The sequence below is a fragment of the Armigeres subalbatus genome, unplaced genomic scaffold (genome assembly GCF_024139115.2).
Source record: "Armigeres subalbatus isolate Guangzhou_Male unplaced genomic scaffold, GZ_Asu_2 Contig899, whole genome shotgun sequence".
NCBI lineage: Eukaryota > Metazoa > Arthropoda > Insecta > Diptera > Culicidae > Armigeres > Armigeres subalbatus.
Window position 1 is genome coordinate 127,416 of NW_026943699.1, and position 19,562 is coordinate 146,977.

Genomic DNA, 19,562 nt, shown 5'->3' on the forward strand with positions numbered 1-19,562 from the left:
ATAACTTTGAAAGCGGAATGCAGAGGCTTCCGGCACAGTGCTTTAAAACAGACGACGGGATGCCATCCGGACCAGCAGCATATGAAAGCTTTAGCTTGCGTGTAGCGGTAATTACCATGTCGTCTGTGATGTGAGGCAACTCAAAGCTAAGCACATCACGTGGTATCCAGGTTTTAGCATCCTCAACTTGTGCAGCAGTGGCAGAAAAATTATTAAAAACATGTTTGAAGTGCTGAGCAAATAGGTCGCATTTCTCCCTCCCATCCCGAGCACGAAGGAATAACTGATTGATAACTTAGAAATACCTTTTTTTGGTATCATACCAAAATTTGGTGTGGATTCATTATTTAGAATTTCCTTTCAATAACTAACCGATACCTCAATAAATGATTATATCTTATTAATATTGCTAATAAGAACCCTTAAGGAATCGTGAATCAATTTTTACATAGTGTCTTTAAAAAACTGTTAGGTATCTGCCATAAAGACATATAATGGAAGGCAGGCCATGAATACGTTTATTCTGAATCGTTCATGTGTAACGTAACTGGAGCATCGTGCACATTTTCATATACATATCTAAAAATGAAAATTCAATAACAATCAAGCTGTTGGATGTCACTTGACAGATATGTATTTCGACATTAAATGTAAGGCCATCTGCAGTGTTTCGTACTTGACTCGACCAAAGTAAACGCGACGTGCTATGCGACGTGACTCTTCTCACGTAAAAGAATAACAATTATTATCAATGAACTGTCAAATTGCACTGCCGCGTCGCGTCGCATCGCGCTGTCGCGTTTACTCTGGCTTCACCTTAAGTTTTGAGGCGGCAATGTAATAAAAAATATGTTGCAACAAAAAGAAAAGGTTGTGTCAATCAATTTATAATTCTTGATTCTGTTCCTCAGTCAGTCTGCGTTATTGCTTTACATTTAGCGATGAATCTCAAAACATTATTATCACATTTAATTCTCATGCTTATACATTGTTGAATAGATGTATCAATTTTAACAATACTGAAATTTTTTGTTTCTTCATATTTATACAAATTGTCATGAATACGATCCACATCGAGTAACTCTCCCAAAAAATACGGATTATTTAGTTTGTCGCTTAGAATTTTGCGTATATTATAAAATCTGTCATTTTTGCACACCCAGGAATCATCGTATCGGTAATTTTGGCAGAATGTTTTGCTACAAATATTAAACCCATTGAAATGGATCTTATCAAGTGTGCTAAATTCAGTTTCTACCAATCCATTTTCATATGTTATATTAGAGTCTACAGTAAACAAAAGATGTCCATTATATTCGATGACAGGATGAGATGTAGTCCAGAGCGAACAGATCCAAGGTTGAATTACCGAATTCTCTGGTGCATGTGTCATATGCACCAGTCTATTGAGACGAAATTTACGCTCAATTTGAATAACCGGTTTGTTATTACCGCTCCTAAATTTGAGTAGCATTCCGTTCCCTGCAAGAACATTATTTGTGTTAAATAACATTTTATTATTAATTTTGAATATATACCTGATTCATATGGGTAGAGTGAGCTATTATACAAAGCTCCTGTGTTACGAACCGTGTAAACCAAATGCGTCAGCAAATGGACATTGTAAGTCATGTTATCCCTTCCATAATACGTTTCGAAATGCTTTACAAATTCTTCAATACGTCGCTCACATTCATCTATTTTTGCCATACTCAGCTTATGATCTAGCAACTGAAAGATTACCGAAGAGAGCTCCATAATGTGCGTCAAGAATGGTTCACTTAATATACCATACAGGCACGGGTAAATATAGTAAAGCATAAATGCTTCCCATTCATTGGCTTTAAATCGTTTTTGTTCATCCAATGGCCTGGGATTTCGTGGAAAACTGCTTGGGGGGCGAAAACTTCGGATTCTTTCGTCAATTGCTTGTAATTTTCGTCCAATATAATATTCTTCCTTGTGATTTTCGGTTTCAGTTAACAATGCCATCATATGTTTCATGACTCCTAGGTTCACTGCGTGCATATAATCAACTGGATACCCTGCGATTAAATCGAAATGATTTAAATGTGTGAAAATAGATTTGCCCTGTTCGGTTGACTTCATCCATCATATTTCGAGTAGACTTGTTATCACGTATTTTTGCGATTTTTACAGGGTAACATCGTCCATTCCTACGACTTCTGGATTCCCCCGGATGAAGGCATATTGTACAACCATATTCACCATTAAACTGCTTGTTACATTGAACTTTACAGCGCGCAACAGAATCCAAACAATTTTGTAGTAGACCAACTTTATACAGCTTGTCCTCGATGATAATACCTTCTTGCAGTTTTCGTAACTCGAGGATAACATATTTAAACAATAAATTTGGATTCGGTTCTCCGGTGCTTAGCCATAGTCCTGCTAACATTAGGTTAGATTTCTGGAAGCGAATGGCCGGAGGTAAGTTGTTCAACGTACAAAAAATGGGGTATAAAGGTTTTCTTGTCGTGGACTTAAAAGCTGCTGCTCCGTCTGTGTTGATGCTTAGTGTGAGATACCTTCCTGGATCTCTTTGAGACATATTGATAAAATTTCTTCCGCGGTTTATATCAGCTATTTCATTACGTTCAATGGTTTCCGCATACTGCTCGATTTCGCTATGATATTTGTTGAACGTTTCTTTTAATTGAGGTTCAATAGGAATAAACAGAAAGAAATCAATTTCCCGAGATCTACAAATAGGACACAACGTTGTTGATGCAGGTTTCATAATGCCATAGTCGTACTGACAGTTAGTACAAATGTATACTCTTTGAGCAGTCGACGTCTTTCCTTCAAACAGCATAGAAAAAGTTTGAAATGTCTCCGGAAGAAACTTTTTACCGGATATGATGTTCATCATACGTAGCAAATCTTCTAATGCTTCTTGAGTGAGACTATGGCGAATGTAATAATTCAGAATCATGTACATAATCTCAATGGTCAGTATATCACTAGTAGTTTGAAACTTTTCCTCCGTATTTTTGCCAGAAAATATCTGCAAACGAAAAAAAAACCATGGATTTTTGTTTCACGGGAAAAATCTAATGGAAAAAACTTACCTTAAAAAACATGTCCCAACTGGAAGATTTATCATGAGCTGGAGAATTTGGTTTAAGGAAATAAGGCTGATCCGTATCCGTTTCCGAAGACGAATTGTTGAAGTTCCTTTCGAGAGACGGTTCATTTGTAACTATCGGGGAAGGGGTAGAAGATTCCATTTCAAAGATATTGCCGCTACACGATATTGGTTCCATAGAAGGCTCTTCTGGAGGCTGCACCAAGCAACTGTTAGATGCGTCGTGCAAAGGAGAACGACTTTCTGAGTTTTCGCTAGCTCCATTTGTTATGTTTTCAAATGGGAGACGAGGATTTAATTTAACCTACGGTAATAATATCAAAATTAACTATTGAGTAAAGAAATTCTTTTATGGAAATACCTTTTTTTCGTACTTTTTCCCTTCATACGAAGGCGAAAGAAAATAATTTCGTTTTCGTCTGGGATGCATGTTCCAATATCACGACAGAAGGATACTAATAAATTTGCAATAAGCATCAGCTACAACAGTAATTAATTTATGACCGACCGATAAACTTCAACGTTGAGACTCCAAGGTAAACAAAGGCTCGGATACAACAACCGTAATATTTTTTTGACATATATAGAAAATAATGTTTACGTTCCGTCATTAGCGGACGTTAAACATCAAGCAAGACAAATACTTGAGAAGCGCCTAAGTCTTTGGTCCGATTCGTGAATTAAAATCAAATTAAACTTAAAAGTGACAGTTCGGAAATTATGAAATCTCCCGCTCATAAGAATGGCTGGTGCTACCCAGCATGACGAACAAAACATCTATCAAAAATGATTCAATATCTGTCAAAAGTAATCTTGCTCTGCGAGTAGGGTTATTTGGAAATTTTTGAACTGTCACTTTTAAGTTTAATTCGATTTTAATTCACGAATCGGACCAAAGCCTAAATGCTCAATTTCATTCCAAAATAAGCTATTTTACGAAACAGGTGAAGTGGCAGGAGACCTAACACTAATATTTACTTTTTATACGGAACACTTGCGAAAATTAAACGAAATGATGATGATGACGAAATGATGATGATGATGAAATGATGATGACGAAATGATGATGATTGGGGATCGTTCAAAAATTACGTCCATGGTTTGAGGGGGGAGGGGGTTCTAGAATTTGTGACAGGGGGAGAAGGAATGTCTTGTCTTGTGTAACGTCCAACAAGAAAAAAATACCTTATTAAATTTTAGAAACAATTTGATTAGCTAAAAAAATATTTTAATTTGCTGCTAAGGGAAGATCCATTAATTACGTAACGCAAAAAATGGCCATTTTCAACCCCCCTCCCCCCTATGTCACACTTTTTGTAAGAAACATAAAAAAAATGTATGGATCGTCACAACCCCCCTCCCTCTCCAAGCGTTACGTAATTCATGGACGCTCCCTAAGCGAGTCAATTCCCACTAAATTTCTTGTAAAAGTTGTGTACAAAGAAGATGAATCATTATATATTTTACAGTTGTACCTACAGGGGGGTCAGTGATTTGTGACAGATTGTGAAAAAGAGGGGGGGAGGGGGGTTGAAAATGCCGAAAAACGATGGACGTAATTTTTGAACGATCCCTTGCCGTGCACATTTACCAAAACAAAACGCCGAGCCGTCTACTCTATTGATGGTGAAGTCTCGATCAGCTGATCGAAACTTTCTCATAAAATGGCTTATCCAGTTTCTGCGAGCGGTAATGGCCACCAGCTTGCCTGCGGGTTAGTATCTGATTTGACATTTGTGGAGGTCAACTGCACCCACCGTTCGGTATATAAGAAGGCTTGCATTCACTTAATCAGCACCTTCTTATATGCCACATTGGTCAGAATGTTCGGAGCGGTGGATGCAGTCGACCTCCACAAACGTCAAATCAGACACAAAAGCCCCAAACACAATGTCAGCGGAAACGGCAAATTTGGCAGAAAATAATTCGGATAACTGTCAAATTTGTTGTTTCCGTTGCTGTTTTGCTGACATTGTGTTTGGGGCTTAACCCGCAGGAAAGCTGGCGGCCATAACCGCTCGCGGAAAACTGGATATGGATTTGGAACCGCTTGATGTAGCACAAATTAGAGTCCTATAAAAAGAGTACCACCATGTGCCACATTTGACAGGTCTTCTGCTCGTTTCGAACGCGCATTGGTATGGAACTATTAAAATTAAAATTCAATTTAAATTAAACTTAAATAAAATTAAAATCAAATTTAATTTAAATTTAAATTAAATAAATAGGCGAATCCCAGTAAAAATAAGAAGAAGACACACGACGGTGTTAACTTTGACAGATTCTACAGCAAGATAATTTTAAAATGCTTATAATAAATTCTAGACTAAATGTAATTAAAATCTGATTGATGTATGATACGGAAAAAGATCCGAACTGTATGATTTATTTTTGGAAAATATACAAAAAATTGAGATAAGCTTTCACATATGTAATTCAGAACTTTTTCCGTATCGTACATCAATCAGATTTTAATTACATTTTGTCTAGTATTTATTATAAGCATTTTAAACTTATCTTCCTATGCTGTGCTGTAGAATCTGTCAAAGTTAACACCGTCGTGTGTCTTCTTCTTATTTTTACTTGGATTCGTCTATTTAATTTAAATTTAGTTTAAAATTAATTTAAATTATTAGCATTAAATTAAATTACCATTAAATTGAAATCAATTAAAATTACATAAATAAAATTAAGTAAAAATAAATAAATTAAAATTGAAATACTTTTAAATTTGTTTGAAGAGCTTTTTGAATATCGTTCTAGGTTTGTTATGATGAAGACTGCCAGAGCACAAACAAACAAGCATAACACTCGAACTATTTGAAATTATACATTATTTATTCGGGCTCTATTTATTAGTTGCATGCTCAGGCAAACATAAATAATGTGAATTTTAGCAACTACCATAATCTGCCTCTTAATCTGCTTTGTGATTCTAGTCTAAGTAAAAACAATAAGTTAAATATTTTCATTAACAAATTTCATCGTAGTTTCATGAGTTACGTTTGTTTGTCTATGATCTGACAACATGCACAAAACATTTTTCTTCATTCGAAAAAAAGTTGCCCTTCTTCTACGTGCGCGTTGGTTTTAGTGCTTCGGGACTTTTATTTGTCCAAAAATGGGAAAAACGAGAAAAAATACCCATCGAAAGCATTTGCAAAAAGCTGCAAATGCTGAAAATATCAAATTTTTGGAAAATGTAAGTACTTTCAAGCTGATTCTAAAATAGGCAAGAAAAAAACTTATACATAACCTCAATTCCAGCAGCAGCCAGCCGAACAGAATGCGGAACCTTCGGATACGGAGCGACGAATTCAAAGAAAACCATTGATTGAGGTAAATATTTGTTTCATAATAGTTTTATTCGAATAATCACCCGTATTTGGTCCTCTAAAACGAGTACTCGCTTATAATAGCTCGTAATAAATGTCAGAAAATGTTTAAAATCACAGTAGACATCTTTTTATGCAACAAAAGTTTGAAAGAGGGTTTAGTTGACGAAACGCTATGTTTATTCCAGCATTTTGAACAGTGCACTATATTTTGGACCTTAAAATGCTTATATTTAGAGTACTTTGACAATAGGACGTTTATGCAAAAAAGTTTCTTTTCGTTTTCTTGCTTTTTCGATTATTACAAACAGATTTCTTGACAGGCAAAAGGTTTTTCGAAATTCACCCAAACAACATTAAATATTAATCGAAAAAAAAATTCGATGGTTTCTGTTTATTTCAGGCCATGGACTTAACAGTACAGACACCGGTTTTAAAAGACGTCTTCGTAAAATTGCATCGAGCATTGGGTAATCAAGAAGTTAAACAATTTCCTGTTGAAGAAGGCGGCGACGCCGAAGCGGAGGATCCAACAACCCAGGCCCAAGTTAGCCTGGTCGATGGGGATCACGTACAGGATCTGCATATTGATTGCAGCAAAAAGATCGTAACTATGGAAGAGAAAATGACTAAACTCATCTCCGAAAACAAGGATCTGAAAGAGGACGTCGAGAAGCTCCGCAAACAGAATTGGCAATTACAGTGCAAGCTGGTGGAAGAGAGCGGAAAAATAACAGCATTCGAAACCAAGATAAGACCAGGATATCCGTCACCGGAATGGCTCCTGAAAGCGTCACAGATTGCAAAGGATAGCGACTATATTTTCGTGAAGGAGTTGATGGCGTTCCTTTGGCCGAAAGGTGTTGGCCACGGAACTGTAACCGGTCGAACGTCAAACAATCCATGCGGTGGGAAAAGAACAACAGTAGCTACCAATGAACCAACGGCTGGACCCTCTTCCTCTTCTACTACGCCAGAAAACTTTATCGCCATTGCTGACGACTCATCAGCGCAACTGGATCCGGATAAAATCAAATTCATCAAAGGTAAAATAGTATAATTAATAAAAACGTGCAGAGAATTTATGTTTACTTTTTTTTAGAAAGCTTGTGCCAACGGCGCCAAATCCTTGGCGATGGGTATGGACTTGCAATGGACTTGTCGAAAAAAGCAGTTCAGCACATCAATCGCGTTCTGTCGAATAATCCAGCAATGAGATCGATGAACAAATAAGTTTTTAATATTATTAACTTTTTTTTAACAAGCATACAGTGGAACTGTAATTTTTAATAATTCATAAAAATTTTTATTAATGTGAACATAAAAAGAAAAATTAAGAATAAAGTAATGATTCAAAGATATTGTAGTATTTTTCTTTTAGAATTATGGCATTGATACAGTTCTATGATTTCAAACCTAACGAATAGCAAATCGTGGTATACAAATCATTCACCCACAGATACCTCAATAAGTTATTATATTGTTATTTAATACTTCCTCAATACCATAATTTGCTATTGACGGTATACACAAAGTTGGTTATTATTTAGGTATTGCAATAGCTGATTTAATTATGAACTTGGTATGCATAGAACAAGTCTGAGGTATTATTTTTAGTATTTTACCTCTTATGCAAGGCTAATCAATACCATATTTCGGTGTTCAGTTATTCAGTATGGAATACCTCTACTTAGTATTGTGGAGCTATTTTCTCCTGCTCGGGATATATGCGTCTCACGTATCGATTGTAGAGGAAGCGGTTATGCGTACGGTAGCGATGACTAGTGCGGTTGAACAGTTGTTTGTAGTACGGAGATCGGGAGCTGCTATATTTTCGGAGAGCTGCAGAGCGCTGCCGCTTTAACGCACGTAAGTGTGCATTAGACCACGGTGGCTTTTGTGGGGGACGACGTAGTGGGACAGTCTGGAGTATGGCATCCTCTATCGCATTGTAGAAAAAGTCCACTGCATCGTTGATATCAAGGGGCGATTCGAGGAAGCGCCAATCCATGTTAGCTAGCAAGTTATTTAGCGCGATGTAATCGGCTCGCCGAAAGTTCAAAGAGTAGCTTTTGGATAGCGGCGTAAAAACGATCGGAGTGGGTAAGTTGAATATTACGGAGAGAGCAGGGTGATCGGCATCTAGGTCAGTACCTAGGTCAGTACCTAGGTAGTACCAGGAGTAGTACACGGTAAAGCTGAATCATTCGCCAAAACTAAGTCAAGAAAACGTCCGTTTCGGTTTAGACTTTTGTTGACTTGAGTGAACCCGTGAATGTCAAATCCGTCCAAAAGAGAGCAGCAGGCATCGGGCATATGCGATAGCATCGAATCAATGAAGGTCGAACCGCTGTCAGTAAAGCACCATCGCAAACCTGCCTGATTAAGGTGATTATAGAATGAAGCCCGTGGTGAATTTCAAATTCACCACACGTTTATCTGGACACATTTCCAAAAGCCCAAATCTGGCGTAATAGTTTTCGTACAGTCCCGAAACTCAAATCATGATTGTTCAGCATAACTAAGCAAACGATCTACCATTATTTCAGCCACATACGCGTTATGGTTCGTTCATCTCGTGCTCTTGAAAAAAATATTGGAAAAGCACGTGGTTTACAAAATGGTCGATTTCTGGCTTCATTCTATAATCACCTTAAAATCGTCAAATAAGAAAGCGGCAGAGCGGTGGCTTAAACGGGCCGAGATTGACTCTAATGAGTTTACAATTTCATTAATTATCGTTAGGTCATGTTTTCGATCTGGAGGCAGGTAGATTACGCGTGTTGTATACGTAATTGAGTATTTTATTACATTTACTGCTGTGTACTTCCTATAGTATATTATAGTATACATCAATTGTGTTCACGAGTTGATCTAATCTAATCTAATCTCATACTTGCGTAGCCAATACTTGAAGGCATCCTGGAAAATGAGGGTTTCTGTATTCCGTCATTTTTCTTTTCATATGGCCAGGCCAACTACGCAGTATGTACCGCAGCGATGACTCCTAGATATTGAGCAACTTCAGGAATACCTTAAGTCACTTAATAACTTGGAATCGAGGGGAAAAAAAGAAAGCGTGGACCTCCCGTACCAAACGCTTCCAACAATATATTGCCGATTTCAAAAATTTTAAGGGTTATGTGTAGATTTTGATAGACGAATCCAAGTAAAAATAAGAAGACACACGACGGTGTTAACATTGACAGATCCTACAGCACAGCATAGGAATTGGTCGGGGTTCAGTCAAACCGCACCAAGCGGCTTTTCGACTGACTTGTGATATTTTGTTCGTTCAAGAAAAACGGAAGTTGTTTCATATCAATTTAAGCATACATTTGCTGTAGGTTATCCTCAGTTATGGGGTTGAGGGATGTCCAATATGCGATTTACGATCAATTAAATATGATAAACGAAAGTTTTACCAGAAAAATCGATAAGCGCTTGGTGTGTTTTGGCTGAACCCCGACCAATTGTAATTTAAATCTGATGTACGGACGGTACGGAAAAAGTTCTGAATTACATAACTGGAAGCTTATCTCAATTTTTTGATTTTTTCCAAAAATGTATCTATCATACAGTTCGGAATTTTTTACACAGAAAGAAAAACCATTGGTAAAATTAAAAAAACCATTGGTAAAAATAAAAAGTTGCGTTGGTTCTTTTTCGTAGAGAGTTCTAAGTATTCAAAATAAAAGTACGTTAACTGTTACGGCAACCATAGTTTAAAAGCTGCAAGCTGTTCTAAAATTAAAAGTTTGAACTTTTTAAATAAATTGTCGAACTGTCATATAGAAAAAAAGTTCACTGTGAAAAATAAAAGTGAAATATTTTTATTCCAAATGATGATATCATCGTTATTAGTAGCTTTTCTCAAAACAATCAAGAAGAACCAGTTTTATAGACATATTTTATTATACATTAATGGATGTTATTTAACTACACGTTGATTTTCCAGGTGCTTTTGCTCTCGACAGCCCTATAACTGTGATCTTCCGATCCAACACTGATGACTCTCGAACCATGATTATTCGTCAGCAACAATACTGACGTCGATTCCGCTAAAACAAACAAGAATAAAAATTAGCACAAATTGATTTTATTTTCTAGAGTTAATTATTTAGTGGCAAAATGCAAAAAATAGCACTGCCCGATTGATTTATGGTAAACAAATATGTATATGTATGTTCCTACTTACTATCGATGGTATTTTATAGATCCGAAATTTGGCCAGCGTTGTTCCCCCGCGTCACACTCTCGGTCCTTTTGCATCGCTCTATCATTGTATGCTTTCCATCGCTCTATCATTGTACAGGTGATTCCAATTGACTGGAACGATCTGGGGAAGAGGAAGTGGAAAATATCTGAAGTCATTGTATAAATACTAGTCCCGTCCAATGGACAGGTTCAAGTCGTTAGAAATTTATATCTGGCTCTAATTTTTTTTTCAACAAAGGAAGACGAGGAGGATGGGTGAAACTTCCAGCGAATTCAACCTGCTCATTGGACGGGACTAGTTCGAGTTTGGTTGAATGCTTACCTTCCGTTGCCTGTAGCCTAGAGCAACGTTTTCAGTTTGAGAGAATGCGATGCGAAGTTGTTTATCTCAGGGGAAAATCCGCAGACCGATGGAGCTAAATTCATCGCTTCACAGCGGCAACCTAAGAAAATATACAGAAAATATCCAATAATTTATTAACTATAAATCATGACTGAAATCTTTGTGACCTACCTTCCATTAATTATCCACTTTTCCGGATATTTATATTTAATCTAATTGAGAATAATTCTCCATTAAATAGGATGTCTGTACCGTCTGTAACCTACTGCGTGCGGATTTCAAAATGTTGTTGTTTGGCAGATGGCTACGGGTGTTTTGCTTGGCGGCTTGACACTTTTAAAATACTCACACTGAAAGAAAACACTTTTTATTTTACATTAAAAACAGACGAAAAATACTTTCAAATTAAAAATATCATTTTCACAGTAAAAAATAAACTTTTATTTTGATGAAATAAATACAATTTTTAAATGTAAAGGTCAAATTATTTAATTAAACAATTTTTGTTTTTTGTGTGTACGTATCATACATCAATCAGATTTTAATTACATTTTGTCTAGAATTTATTATAAGCATTTTAAAATGATCTCCATAACACAGATAAACAGACGTCTCACTCAACACATGTTGCATCGTTCACCTTTTTAACGGTTGATTTAAAGTTTTGTAGGTGGTCAATCGGCCACCGATGGCGCTTCCATCGATTTTGTTTGTGTTTGACGTTTGTGCACTACCGCCATCTGGTTGCTGCTTGACCAAACACAATTATTTTAGCATTGGGCGACAATGTTTCTGTGAATCAATTTGTTCGACCAATAACAATATCACACACGAACGACCGAAGCGCCAACTTGGGGGCCGTACACATATTACGTAAGCACTTATGGGGGGAGGGGGATCTGTCAATATCTTACGCTCCATATATTGCCGATTTCACCAATTTGAAGAGTTATGTGTAGATTGTGATTTGCCCGCTTCTTTTTCTCACACTCACTCTCATTTCGGGTTGATCGATTTTTGTAACTGAAATTTACCCAATTATAACCCATTACTCGTTAGTCCCATGTAAGCGTGTACACTAAATCGATTCCCGCCACGATTTGACGTCTATTTGTTTTCAGATTGAGCACTCACACTCAAATATTATACACGGAAAATCAAACTTTTTGAGTGTATTGAGTGTGAGAAAAAGATGACTGTGAGAAAAAAAATCTCGCAGAACTCTTATAAAGTGCAAAAAGCGCAATAAATAAAAAATCTTGCATGAAAAAAATCTCACAAGGGGGGAGGGGGGTCGGAAAACCCAGAAAAATTGCTTACGTATTAAGTGTACGACCCCTTGAACACCAATCATCAGAACATATATGGGGGTTTGTGCAACTTCACTACAAATGCTCAAACATGTTCGGCAAACCTTGACTCCACCCCAAAAGATATTTTAGTTACTAGATAAAGATTGTCGCTGTCGTCGCTGTCCGGAACATCTTTTGCTGGCGAGGATATAGGGGAGCTAAATGTCAAAGAGGGAAATCCATACGATTTGACAGCTTGGTACCCAACATGTTCCGGACAGCAGAACAAAGGGAACCGAAGCGACAATCTTTATCTAGTAACTGAAATATCTTTTTCTACCCCCGACAACTCAAACCAAAATCAAACCGTTTTATTTTTTTCCAACCGAGCCGTCAACTGTCAAATGATTGTTCGAACAACTTCACACACGTTCAAACAAAGCAGCAACCGAAGCGTTTTCTTGGGGGCGGAGTTCGTCAAATTGCTTGACTGGTGTGTACGTTGCATTAGATGGAAGCAATGCACTTTCCAATAGTCGAGATCTGTCCTGGCCACGTCCTTGCGAATGCTGAGGAAGGGGAAGGATGGTTTGTTGGACACCTACTTAAAAAAGATGTAGAGAACTCTACGACCTCTCATAGATGCCACGGGAGGTTTTGGGTTTGTGTGGAAGGTTATAACAGCAGGAATCGTTTTGGTAGAACGTGAAACACAGAAAGAACTAGGATAGAAATACAAAGTAGGAAAGAGACGAGCCTGGAATTGAGCCCACGACCTCCTGCTTATAAGGCAGAAGCGTGGTAGAAGAAACTCTGTGCTGAGCAGAAACAGTTGTTTCTGGCATTATTCAAAATTTGTGCGTTTCAGAACATTCTTACTCTGGGGCAGCAGGGACTATGTCCAAGGGCTTGACGACCCCTCCCCAGCTGTCTGTGAGTCAGGGGGTTCTGCCTAGGATGTAGTGGGGTTAACGGGGGGCTCTGTTAATTCCCTCCCAAAAACCACAAATATCCGCAAGCAGACCCTATCAAGCGACCGTGTGCCGCTTAAAGCACACGAGTCCCTAACCCTGAATCCCAAGGTGTCAGGCGACCCGTGCCGAGGGGATGAATGACCTGGAGGGTGAAATAATTAGTCAGGTAGCACACCCCAAGTGGTACAAGTGCAAGGGAGACGAGGGTATTACTCTCAGGGAGAATTGGGGTAATATCCTCACGAAGTGAGTTCTCGAATGTAAGGATGAGCACACAAGTAATTACTTGTGAGAGACTTAAGACTTAAGACTTAAGTCTCACATGGTAAGGATGGTTGATCAAGTGGCTGCTTAGGCAGTAGGGTGGCAGTGGAAGGTACCCATACACCCGCAGTGAGGGTCCCTGCTTAACAGGGAAATGAGGTGAGCGGACTGCTTCGGCAGTAGAATGAGTGGTCTATCCACGCCGGGGGTATTGTTGTCGTGGTAAGGTGCTAAGCAACCAGGGTACCAGCCACGTACACATCCTCTCTGGATGGGGGGCAAGTAGGGTTTCTCTAGTGCAGGACTAGAGAACCACTACATTGAGTGAGGTTATTGGTGCCAGTGTATCTTTGTGCACAGGTGGCGCATGGGACGTTAAGGAGAGTTGAGGCATCAAGGAGAGAGCGCAATGCTCAAATAGTCGCACCCCCGATGTATTGCTTAATTGCGGGCCGGGGGTGTGACATTCTCACTCACTGCAGTGTTTATTTTTCATAGACTACGGCATAGTGTTAGTGCCGTCGGCATTCGCTTGATTGGAGGCAACAAACATTTCATAGCTTGGCACCCGCCTGCAAAAGCGCAATATTTAATGAATAATGAGAAAAATTTTGTGGTCTCGTGCGAGAAAGACAAAAACATTAACTTTGACGAGATAAGATGGCATTTATAAAACTATAAAATCATTTTTATTTATAACGCAAATTTCTAACGATACGATTTTGTTTAACATATCGTCTTTTCTTAAAACATTAACATTTCGCCCATTTGCACCATTTAGAGAAGCACCCGTTCCGTATCAGTCGATGATCTGCAGCCTCATTTCGTTGGTAATAAAACTTGCCACCGTGCTAAGCACGGCACGCTGCGCCCCGACGTTACCCATCAATAGTGGCAACAGCATGGCCATATCCGTGGGGTGGAACTCGGACAATGCAGCCACAATATGATTTTTAAGTTTTTCCCGTTCGCGGTCGTTCATTTCATGCAGGATGATGTGACTAACGGGACGGAACCTACCCCGGCTCATGTAGCCAGCGCTGACGGCACCAATCGTACCTCCTACGGCTAAGCCCACGGGTCCGCCTAGTAAGCCTCCGACGAAGCAGCTTGCCCCACATACCGCCGCTCCCTTGGCACTGCTCCTCAGCGTGACCCTCATGCTCTCCTTATCCGTAAGCGTCCCGACGGCTTCCATCAGCTCGCGAGTATTGATCGGCATTTTTGGTCTTTTATAGTACGTATAATCTACGAAAAAAGAATATCACCTTGATATCAAAGGTTAACGTAAATACAATGCAACATGCGAGAGCGCAGATTTCTATACTACCTTCTAGAACGATCCTTCGGTGTGCCAGGTCAAGCCTACACCAAAATCATCACTTTAAACTGAGAAAGAGCGGATAAACGCCGACTTGTATGATTGATTGCCTTCCAACTCTTACAAAATACTTATCAAAAAAATATACAGATAAGAGAAACCAGAGCGAGACGATAAGGAAAACGCGAAATTTTGCTGATAAAACGAACTCAAAATGCAATGCAATTAAACGAAAAGGCGATGCATTTTTTTGTTGCGAACAGGAAAGTGAAAACAAAATGTCAAGACATACCGACGTCCGACACCAGGGATGCCAGAAGAAATTTTCATATGTCTTCACAGTCGTTTCAAAATGTCTTCAAATATCTTCAATACTAAAATAATGATTATTAGCGAGAAATTTCAAAATCCATTAGGTTTGTAAATTCAAGGAGGAATCTCCTTGTTTTACTGATGTGGAATAATGTTTTAACACGCAAATTGTTAGAATTCAAGAGAATATTGTTTAAAATTATTTAATTTTTTCTGACGAGTTTCCCCTGGATTTTGTACTGAATCGGATTTTTGTGAAATACTTGAAGAAACATCCAGAGAATTTTCTGAAGAAACTTTCGGTAAAATTCCTGATGGAGCTTCTTACAACTTCTTTTGGATGGAGCTTCTAATTACTTCTGGAAGTCTCCTGAAGAAATTTCCCGAGGAATTCCTGTTGGAACATCCAAAGGATTTACTGAAGAAACTTCCGGAAAAAGTTCAGAAGGAACTTCCTGAGGAATTCTTGAAGGAACTTAAGAAGGAATTCCTGTAGAAACTTCAGGATGAATTCCGGAGGAAATTTTTTCTGGAGGAATACCTGAAGGATTTTCCTGATGAATTTTTAAGGATATTCCTGAGGAATTACTGAAGCAATTTCCGGTGGAATTCCTGAAGAAACTTCTGGAGAAATTCTTGGAGGTAGTTCTGGATGAATTCTTGGAGGAGCTTCCTGATGTATTGCTGCAGAAATTTCCGAAAGCAATCCTGAAGGAAATACCAGATAAATTTCATAGTATACTTCCGGAGGCATTCTTGGAGTTATTCGGCAACTTTCTTAAAGGATCTTCCAGAGGAAGAACTTCCGGAGGGATCCATTGTGGAGCTTCCGCCGCAATCCCGGGAAAACTTTCGGAAAAAATCCTGGAAGAACTACTGGAGGAATTCGTGAAGGAACTACTGAAGGAGTTCTGGAGAAACTTCTGGAGGATCTTCCAAATGAATTCCTGGAGGATTTTTCGGAAAAATCCCTGAAACTTCCGGACAATTTCTCGGAGGGATTACAAAAAGAACACCAGGACGATTTTTTGAAGAAATTCGTAGAGGAATTCGCAGAGTAAATACTGGAAGAATGTCCACAGATATTTCTAGAAGAATAATCAAAGGTATTCCAGGAAAAATTTAACAAAAGTGTGTAGCAAGTTTCCTCTGATTTTTTTTTTGGGTAGATTTCCATGTAGAAATTTACCTTGAATATTATGAGAAATATCCATTTAACACCAGCATAATTTCAATCCCTTATTGACATTCGTAAGATTTTTTTATGAAAATTAATTGAGACAATTTTCTTGTGGGAGTTAAAAGGGATTTATTGTGGGAACTGTGGAAATCAAGATGAATTTTCCGTTTAAATTTTGGAGGATTTTCTTCATGTTTTTTTTGCGGAAATTAAATATTAAATATAAATTTTGTACTAAATTTCCAATTTCAATTCTCTTGAATATAGACAAGAAAATCCTCATAATTCTTTTTTAAATTCACAGAAAATTCAAAGAGTTTCCCGTCGAATATTTAGACGAAAGTCACATGGACATACCGAAAAGATCAAATGAATTCGTAAGGAATTTAGAAAAAGATCAGGTTCTAGCTCAACGATTGAATAGATTAAATCAAGTCATAGAAGAGTTCATATATTTTTGCCGTAAATTATATCGGCCATTGCGTTCCAATGTAATGATCGAAATACCTTTTTACATACACGCCATCGGGAACTTTTTAACCAGCGCCTAACTCCAAGTTAAGTGCGTATGAAGTCTAAAATGCGTTGCACTTGCATTTATCAGCCAGCTAGTGTGAATGTATTTTTATGTTTGAGATTCTTATAACTTTTGTATTTTTTTTTTTGCATAATTTACATATGGTTGGGACTCAGCCAAACCGCACCAAGCGGCTTTTTGACTAACTTGGGATATTATGTTCGCAAAAGACAAACCGAAAGTATTTCATGTTAAGTCATGCGTACATCAGTTCTAAGGGATCCTCAGCTATGGCGTTGAACGATGTTCGATGCGATTTTTGACCAAGTGAATCTATTACATGAAAACCTTGGCAAAATATAGGAAATGTTTCATTGGCGCTTGATGTGATTTTGCTGAACCCCGACCATATGGAAGTCGCAGAATTTATAACTAAGAAATAAAATTATATTTTCTCTCGCTGGCTTATTGATTGTCTTCAAGTATCTTCAAATAAGTAGAAAGTCTTCAAATATTTTGAAAAGTCTTCAAAATGTCTTCAAATCTGGCATCTCTGTCCGACACTCCGACGTTTGGTTTGGAAGCATCCATAAATTACGTAACGGTCAGAGGGGGATTAGCCGAAGTGTGACAATCATAAACATTTTCTATGATTCATACCAGGGTGCTGCGGATAGAGCCGCTTTTCTGCTCTCAAGCGAGTAGCGAGATATTTTGAAATCAATCCCATAAGCAAAATTATTTTGCAGTTACTCGGCTGTCAAACATTTCCCGCTCTTCGAATTTCTCTTTCCATGCTGCATGAAGGCGCAAAAATGCGCAAGGCTCTACATGACTTTACGATTGGTACATACATTCCTGCTCCAATCAGCTGCTGAATCCTAATCTTAAACTGTGTAATCTCGTAACGAGTGCTTCTAAGTTGTATTCCTATACTAATTTTCCACTCGAAATATAATGTGAATATATTTGTTACAAAGAATGCAAAACTCAAACTAAGTTTATTTTTATTTTTCCTTGAATTATAACAATACTTCTCAATATGAGATCTAAAACGAACATAACCACAATCTTCAATGTTTGGCTCCGGAACAATAGAAAATTTTGGCTTCAGTTTGACAACCAAATCGTTCCTATCCGCACCACCCAGATTCATATACAAAAAGTGTGACAGGGGGGATGGGGGTGTTAAAAATGGCCAATTTTTGTGTTACGTAATTAATGGAGCTTCCCATTGTTTTGAAAGTCGTCCCCAGTATAGATAGTAGAATCTATTCTAGCTTAACTTTTCAAAAGGTCCTAAGTAACATTTTTTTCATCAATTAATTTGAATAGCGCAATCAACAGACCAATATGAAAGGTTTTGATTGCACTACTCAAATTAATTCATGAAAAAATGTTACTTAGGACCTTTTGAAAAATTAAGCGAGAGATGAGCGAAGCATGGCTGTGTCGATTTTTTTGCCCGTACACACCCGCATATGACGTCACAGCCCTTAACGTTTCCATTGAAATCGTGACGTCATGCTCGTTTGGAGACACGTTTGACAGTTCGTTTGGAGACAGAGGATTTATCTTCGCTCATCTATATATATTCCACTATCTATAGTCCCCAGTGGGGTTGAGCTACACTATCATTTTTTTTAAATTTTTTTTGAGTCAAAAATTACTCAGTCAACCGTTTTTGACGTGGGACTATTGTATTGTGGATTTACTCGCTATCAAGATTTTCCTGATTATTGCGCATAAGCCCCAAAATTTTATTCGCACCTTTGGGTTTCCGCGCCAGACTCGGCGACAAGGAGATAGTGGTCAAGTTGGTACTCCTGATTTTTTGACAACTGATGCCGATTGGTTGTGTGAGTGCATCGGTGTCAAAAAATAGAGCTTTTAGCTGAAAATTTAATTGTCAAATGCACATTTTGACAGCAATATAGATGTACACTGAGATCAAATCAACAATATTTTCTATGTGCACAAACTATATAGAAGCAAGTCTGCTTTCCTCAACTCGGTTTTATGTGCAGCATTTAAAATGTATTTATTGTTAATAGAATTTAAATGCCAAACGTTTATGATTTATTTAAATTGCAAGTAAATTTTCAATGCAATGACCAATAATAAACCAATTATCACTACACGCACATGAAATGCATTAGCGTTTAAATTAATATTTACTGTTTGAAAATCACCAACATGGCGGAGGAGCAAACCAGAATTTGCATCCACAATACGACGGACTTTGCAAAGAACCCACTCAGTATTCGAGCACGCTATAGAAGAAAACACATTTCCAACATCGGAATCTTGGCCCACATTGATGGAGGTAAGTTGAAAGAACGAAAAAATGGACGTTATGAACAAACTGTGTATCGTTTACAGGAAAAACTATGGAGCGGATGTTGTTCTATATTTCGGCTAAATGCACGCAAAGTGCTACACGGCGACGGACTTTCTGGTGCATGAACAGCAGGAACACTTGCGCGGCATCACGATTTGTAGTGCGATATCGGTTAAATCGGTTGGACACCTCGTTTGGCTCGACTTGATCCACCCTGCAAAAGGGAAGGTGCCGTCGCGGTTTTCGCGTATGCCACAGGTACTATAAATGCGGCGGAACCAGTCCGAATTCGAGCATGCAATGAAGAAAAACAACATCCCAAACTTCCAAAATCATGGCTCACATTGATGGAGGTA

The 19,562-nt window shown here is 38.1% G+C and overlaps 3 protein-coding genes and 1 long non-coding RNA gene across 10 annotated transcripts; 1 reads left to right on the forward strand and 3 right to left on the reverse strand.

Annotated features, from left to right (window-relative positions):
• Positions 1–777: 777 nt before the first annotated feature.
• LOC134204793 (uncharacterized) lies at positions 778–3,615 on the reverse strand. Of its 3 annotated transcripts, XM_062679593.1 has the most exons (5): positions 3,471–3,615; positions 3,093–3,413; positions 2,782–3,028; positions 1,539–2,723; positions 778–1,482 (listed from the first exon to the last, which is right to left on the reverse strand). In XM_062679593.1, exons 1-4 carry the CDS (start codon positions 3,537–3,539, stop codon positions 2,674–2,676), a joined length of 687 nt encoding a protein of 228 aa, XP_062535577.1. In that variant the 5' UTR covers positions 3,540–3,615; the 3' UTR covers positions 778–1,482; positions 1,539–2,673. The 3 variants fall into 3 exon arrangements, with proteins under 3 accessions (XP_062535577.1, XP_062535575.1, XP_062535576.1); XM_062679591.1 differs by having other exon boundaries at positions 1,539–3,028; XM_062679592.1 differs by having other exon boundaries at positions 778–3,028.
• A 2,422-nt stretch (positions 3,616–6,037) lies between these two features.
• LOC134204781 (uncharacterized) lies at positions 6,038–7,758 on the forward strand. Of its 4 annotated transcripts, XM_062679582.1 has the most exons (5): positions 6,038–6,053; positions 6,172–6,311; positions 6,377–6,448; positions 6,848–7,490; positions 7,547–7,758. In XM_062679582.1, exons 2-5 carry the CDS (start codon positions 6,231–6,233, stop codon positions 7,675–7,677), a joined length of 927 nt encoding a protein of 308 aa, XP_062535566.1. In that variant the 5' UTR covers positions 6,038–6,053; positions 6,172–6,230; the 3' UTR covers positions 7,678–7,758. The 4 variants fall into 4 exon arrangements, with proteins under 4 accessions (XP_062535566.1, XP_062535568.1, XP_062535565.1 ...); XM_062679584.1 differs by lacking the exon at positions 6,038–6,053 and having other exon boundaries at positions 6,145–6,311; positions 7,551–7,758; XM_062679581.1 differs by lacking the exon at positions 6,038–6,053 and having other exon boundaries at positions 6,147–6,311.
• A 2,582-nt stretch (positions 7,759–10,340) lies between these two features.
• Positions 10,341–11,454, reverse strand: LOC134204794 (uncharacterized). Its single transcript, XR_009977981.1, has 4 exons — positions 11,177–11,454; positions 10,985–11,105; positions 10,643–10,783; positions 10,341–10,505 (listed from the first exon to the last, which is right to left on the reverse strand). It is a non-coding gene; the product is annotated as an uncharacterized LOC134204794 (long non-coding RNA).
• A 2,727-nt stretch (positions 11,455–14,181) lies between these two features.
• Positions 14,182–15,120, reverse strand: LOC134204797 (protein C19orf12 homolog). Of its 2 annotated transcripts, none has more exons than XM_062679597.1 (2): positions 14,866–15,120; positions 14,182–14,783 (listed from the first exon to the last, which is right to left on the reverse strand). In XM_062679597.1, exon 2 carries the CDS (start codon positions 14,755–14,757, stop codon positions 14,335–14,337), a length of 423 nt encoding a protein of 140 aa, XP_062535581.1. In that variant the 5' UTR covers positions 14,758–14,783; positions 14,866–15,120; the 3' UTR covers positions 14,182–14,334. The 2 variants fall into 2 exon arrangements, with proteins under 2 accessions (XP_062535581.1, XP_062535582.1); XM_062679598.1 differs by having other exon boundaries at positions 14,182–14,803.
• Positions 15,121–19,562: the final 4,442 nt, after the last annotated feature.

Excerpts from the sequence above, each read along its gene's own strand:
- LOC134204781 (XM_062679582.1), top strand. The coding sequence starts at position 6,231 with ATGGGAAAAACGAGAAAAAATACCCATCGAAAGCATTTGCAAAAAGCT. Across the intron at positions 6,312-6,376 it reads ATATCAAATTTTTGGAAAAT|CAGCAGCCAGCCGAACAGAA; the intron begins GTAAGTACTTTC and ends CCTCAATTCCAG. Across the intron at positions 6,449-6,847 it reads AAAGAAAACCATTGATTGAG|GCCATGGACTTAACAGTACA; the intron begins GTAAATATTTGT and ends TGTTTATTTCAG.
- LOC134204797 (XM_062679597.1), bottom strand. The coding sequence starts at position 14,757 with ATGCCGATCAATACTCGCGAGCTGATGGAAGCCGTCGGGACGCTTACG.
- LOC134204793 (XM_062679591.1), bottom strand. The coding sequence starts at position 3,539 with ATGCATCCCAGACGAAAACGAAATTATTTTCTTTCGCCTTCGTATGAA. Across the intron at positions 3,414-3,470 it reads GGAAAAAGTACGAAAAAAAG|GTTAAATTAAATCCTCGTCT; the intron begins GTATTTCCATAA and ends TTATTACCGTAG. Across the intron at positions 3,029-3,092 it reads GTTGGGACATGTTTTTTAAG|ATATTTTCTGGCAAAAATAC; the intron begins GTAAGTTTTTTC and ends TTTCGTTTGCAG.